Raw genomic sequence first — 5,305 nt, forward strand, 5'->3', positions numbered from 1 at the left:
TTTTTTTTTTTTTGGTACCAGGCATAGAAACCAGGACTTTGTGCTTGCCAGGCAGGCGCTGAAACCGCAGAGCTATCTCCCTGGGGCCCGGGGGTATAGTTTTGAATAGCCATCCTGGGGCCAGATCCAGAACTCCCTAGTGTGTCATTTTTGCTGCCATCACCCAAACTGATACTTACACAACCTTATAAAGGAGGTGGTAATGCTGATATTGGAGATCCAGATGAAATATCCTGTCCATTTTCTCCGGGGTAGCAGGACAAAGGCTGAATCAGGATTCAACTTCATACCCTTTCCCTTTATGGTGTCCCAGTCTCTCTCCTTAAAACCCAATCCTTTTCTATTTCTCCCTCCTTGCCCATGTTATGGGTGGCTCAGGATAGGAACCAGATCAACCAGATTGGAATTTGGAAAGCTGTTTATTACTGAGCTCAGGGCCCCCAGGAAAGGACCGAAAGGAGGCTTACTCAGGAAGCAGGGAGGGGTTTTAAATCCTGGAACCATATTGAGTTTGATAAACAAATTTATTGTCTGACGCAGAATAATGCTTCTAGAATCATTGTGACCACTACTCAATAATGCTTTTAGAATCATTGTGACCACTACTCAAACTAATTTCCTAAGGCTTTTGTTTCAGTTCCTGGTTAATTTGCACCAGAGTACCTGCAGGCAGCCTTGCATAGTCCGGAGGTTACAAGAAGTTAAAGCCCATTTAGTTTTCTTTAACTCATCTCTGTAAGCTAACTTTGCCCACAGGAATTGGTGAGGGTTACAGGAATTTTATCTAGCAAAGAGCAAGAAACAGCCACTAGTTACTAAACAACTTAGAACAGTGGTGAGTATACATTTTTACATAATAGAAAACACAAGATTTACATTTATAGTCTAAAATGTGAGTTGATCCATTACAGCCCATAGATCTGCTCTGCTGCACCCAGCACCTCACCATTTTGAGCATTCTAATAATAGTCTTGACAAACACTTCTAAACCTCAAACTCCGGAAATTCTGAGCTCAGCCTCTAGTTCTTCCTTCCCTTGTTGGTTTCTAGCCCCAGGGATTTTCTCCCCGCCTTCATCACCACTGCCCACGCCTTAGTTCAAGACAGCCCCCTCCACTCGGTTCTCCCACAGCTGAACTTGGATTTTGTTTCCACCAGGAAATCACGGACTGGGAGTCCTAAACTTGAGATCAGATCTGAAGAGGGAACCAGCGGGGCTGGGCCTCTCCGGGCAGCTGCACCGGCGGGTGGGGAGCGGAGGTGTGGGGCGTGGACTCGCGAGGTCCCGCCCAGCTGAGGTCATCGGGCGCTATCCTCCCGGAAGCGCGGAGCTGGAAGCTTGGTCGGCGGGTGCAGGTCTGGTGGGCTCTCCAGCAGGTGCGTGGGCACGGTGGGCGGCTGGCGTCCTGCGAGACCCTCGGCCTGGAGGTCTTAAGTGAGGCGGCGCTGAGGGGCGTCCCCAGCGCGGCGGCGGGGCCCTGAGCTTCGGGCCTCGGCCGGGAGGTCACGGGCGCGCGCTGGCGTCCTGTGGGGGCGTCTGGGGGCGGGCTTGAGGGCCGTGTGGGGACGCGCATCGAGCCGCTGGCTCCTGGGCCAGCACCCTGCACGAAATATGGCTGTGCCTTGATGGAGAGCTGCCAGCCTGGTAGCCAACCTTTCAGAAGAAAAGAAAAAAGAAAAGAGAAATGGGTAGCATAATGCTTTTGCTAGATTTAGTCTATCACAATTTTTAAAAGACTGAAAAATGTTTTTCCTCATGGATTCAGTAGTTTCACTACTCGTCGAATTTTCTAAGGAAAATTGACGAGAGATTTGGCCTAAAATACATGTCCAAACAAACATTTCTCTTACAGTGTCATTGAAGTGATAGGTTTCTGCCCCAATACAATCCGCTAAATTATTATGGCCCTGATTCAGCATGGCTGAATTCCAAAAACAGCTTATCTTCCTAAGGACCTTTTCCTCCTCCTTCCCCAGTCCAGCCCCGACACACTTCCTTTTACCTTTTCTGTACACACAAGGGAAGCTCCAGTCAGCTCCTTGTTTGCCCCTAAACCTGCCTCTCAAGCTCTGCCCCTAGTAAATTTTCAGCCTCCCTCTTTCATGTCAGATGATTCTCCATTTACCTGCCCTAGATCCTCCCCTTATTTCTGCTTCTTGGCTGGGCCAGCCCATGGAAAAACCTAACAGAAGTAAACACTTTTTAATAACCAAGCATCCAATAACTTGGGATAGAATGAAAGAAACAGAGTTGATGTAAGGACTACAGATACTTGCAAACAGTAGTGACATAGAAAGTGTTAGAGGTTAAGTGAGAGAGTATGTCTATAAAATTAAGTAGCTTGGGGCCGGGGAGATGGCTCAGTAGGATAAGCGCTTGACTGGCAAACACTAGGATCTGAGTTCAATCCCCGGTTCAAAAATTAAGTAGCTTAAGGCTGGGGTGTAACTGTGGTGCAGTGTTAGGAGCTTAAAATTGCTTCCTGCTTAAAATTGCTTCCTATGTTGGGAGCCTCGGGGAATGAATTCCACCACCTGTTAACCTGGAAGGCACAGGGTAAGGTAGGGTATGGATGAAATTCAGGGGAAGAAGGGAGAGCGGTCCTACCCTTAGGCTGGGGTACCTTCATCACAAGGCAGCATACCCTTGGGACAGACATAGATTTGACTTACATTTTTAAAAATTGACAACTGCTGGCTGGCTGTGGATGCACACACCTGTAACCCCAGCACTCTGAGAGGCTGAAGGAGGAGGAAAACCTCAAATCAACTCCCATCCTGGGCAGTTTAGAGACTTGATAAGATCTTGTCTCAAAAAAAAGTTGGCAACTACTGGGAATTAAATCCAGCACTTAACTATTTATTAGTTTATTGTTAAATAATCTAAAGTATACTTTCCCTTTCTTTTGTTGTTTGAAGTGCCAGGGGTAAAACCTATTGTCTTGTTCATGGGAGGCAAGCAGTCTTCTCAGTGAGCTACACCCTGAGCTCTACTTTCTTTCTTTCTTTCTTGGAATTAATTTAATTTGTACAGGTGATTATGAAATATTAGGTAGTTTCATTTTCTTAAATCTGCTACTAGACCATGACTTAAAAAATGTTAATGTTGAAAGGTGGTGCAAAAATGTCTGTTACCAAAACTGCTTACTAATGTCAAACAGCACAAAACACTTATTTTCTTTTACAGATACCTTTCTAAATCCATTCTTGATGCTTTCTCTCTCCCTTTCAGAGAATCAGTCGTTCAGATTGATGAGGTGAAAAATCAATTTCTTTTAGAAAAACGAAGTAGAATCTATTTACAAACATACAAAAGAATTTTACATAAGGTGTTACAGCAGAACTAGTTAAAAGAGAATACAGCTAAGGGACAAAATATGCCCTAACTTCTACAAGTGCAAGTTCTTTCTTCTACTTTCTGGAAGAACTACATTTTTTGTAGGGCATGGGCTATATAAAAATCACATACACTGCAAAGACAGAAAAAAGAAGTTTATAAATCCTTTTTATTTCCAGCAGTTGAGACAACATATTTGAGGGCTGAGGTTACCTGTATGCTTATTTTTTCTTAGAAGTTGTTATTTTTATGTATTTTGTACAGTGTCTCACTGTACTCTTATTTTCAGCTTCCCCAGCTCTGGGGTTCCAGGCACACACTACTGTCCCAAGACTCTGTAACACTGTGGCCAGCTCAGCCTATCCTTTGGGTGGGGCTGGCACTGCATGTGGGGCTGGGATTGAACTACAGTCCTTGTGCTTGCCTAAGCTTGCCTAAGCAGTGCTTTAGTCTGCTGAGCTAGCTCGCCAGCCCTTGAACCACAAACTTGATGTGTAACTGAAGTTGGTTACATCTTCACCAAGATGTACATTATGAGGTTATATAAAGGGTTTGATTTTTGCTTCGTAAGACCAGAAATGAAAACCAACGCCCATATTATAAGCTAGGATAGTGTTGTTTTTGTGATTATAACATTGTAATATCTTTTTTTTTTTTTTTTTGAGACAAATGCTTACTATGTAGTCAGACTTGTCTTGAACTCACTGTGTGGACTAAGCAGGGCTCAAACTCAAGACAGTCCTTCTGCCTCATCCTCTTGAATGCTGGGCTTATGAGTTTGTGCCATCATGCCTGGCTGCAATATATTTTTCCTTTAATGCACAGTACCCCCCCCCTTAGTTTGCTTGTAGAAAGATCTAAATTCATTGTCAGCTGTATTCACTAAAAACTCTGACTTGAAACTTTTTAATTTCAGGATGACTGTGGGAATCTTTGCAAATTGTATTTTCTGTTTGAAAATTAAGTACTTACCTCATCAGCAGAAGAAAAAGCTGCAAACTGACATTAAGGAGAATGGTGGAAAAATATCTTTTTCATTAAATCCTCAGGTATTTTCAAATCTCATATAGTAATTACAGAATGATTGGGGAGTGTGGGTCATAATTACAGGAGTAAGCAGAGGGCATCTACAGTGCTAGAAAGTATGAGAAGGTAGGAGAAACTGCCATCTCCACAGAGAGCTGGATAGGAGAGGCAGTGAATGCCTATCAGCAGACCCTTCTTTGCTTTCTGGGAGCTGTGGGACAATTCCATGCCACAGGGGGGATCTGAGTACAGACAAAGCTTAAGTTGAATTTCATTCAGCTAACTCTGTTCTCCAGGGAGGGAATTTTTATTGCATAGCATTTGTGAAACACACTGAGTCACCAGTATGTCATCACTGAAATGACACCTTGGAATGTGGCTAATGGGGTAAAGGAAAATGTGCCATGTACACTAATCTTCTGTGATATAGCCTGACTGTTAGTCTTGTTTGTGTAAGGGCTGAAGGAAGTAACCTTCCATCTCCTGAACGGTAGGCCTAAGTGTTTAAGATATAGAAGTTAGTAGCTGGATGAAACCTTGGAAATAATTGAGACTAATCTCTTTATGAACCACTTTGTTGTACAAAATAACTAGGTGCAAAGGCACAGGTTCTCGGCCTTCCTGCTCCTCCCTTTGCTCTTTGCTCTTCCTCCATTGATGTAGGGTGTCTCACTCAGCCTGTCCCTCCCTGTGCAACCCTGGTGTGGCCACAGTGATCCTCCTCTGTTCTGGAAAAATTCCACTCTAACTGAATCCCACAAATGGGTTGTCTCATTATCTGCAGCATAAGCAAAGTAGTGTGTGCTTTCCTTGGTCAGCTCCCATCACTTATTGCCTCGAATTGTGTGGGTAGATGGATAATCCACATCTGTTTCACCATCTCAGCTTGTCTTCTTGGTGGAGAACAGGCTAACAGTCTCTCCTGTTTAGAAACTCATACAC

General features: G+C 44.1%; 1 protein-coding gene across 1 annotated transcript in view; it reads left to right on the plus strand.

Moving 5' to 3' along the window:
- The first annotated feature begins 1,173 nt into the window (after nt 1–1,173).
- The window catches only part of LOC111814764 (poly [ADP-ribose] polymerase 4-like), an 8,807-nt gene continuing 4,675 nt past the window's right edge, over nt 1,174–5,305 (plus strand). Inside the window, exons 1-2 of the mRNA XM_023708722.1 lie at nt 1,174–1,377; nt 4,254–4,386. Of these exons, the coding sequence (XP_023564490.1) occupies nt 4,255–4,386 (132 nt within the window). The 5' untranslated portion in view covers nt 1,174–1,377; nt 4,254. The remainder of the gene's footprint in view (nt 1,378–4,253; nt 4,387–5,305) is intronic.

This window comes from Octodon degus, unplaced genomic scaffold (genome assembly GCF_000260255.1).
Source record: "Octodon degus isolate 3935 unplaced genomic scaffold, OctDeg1.0 scaffold00496, whole genome shotgun sequence".
Classification (NCBI taxonomy): domain Eukaryota; kingdom Metazoa; phylum Chordata; class Mammalia; order Rodentia; family Octodontidae; genus Octodon; species Octodon degus.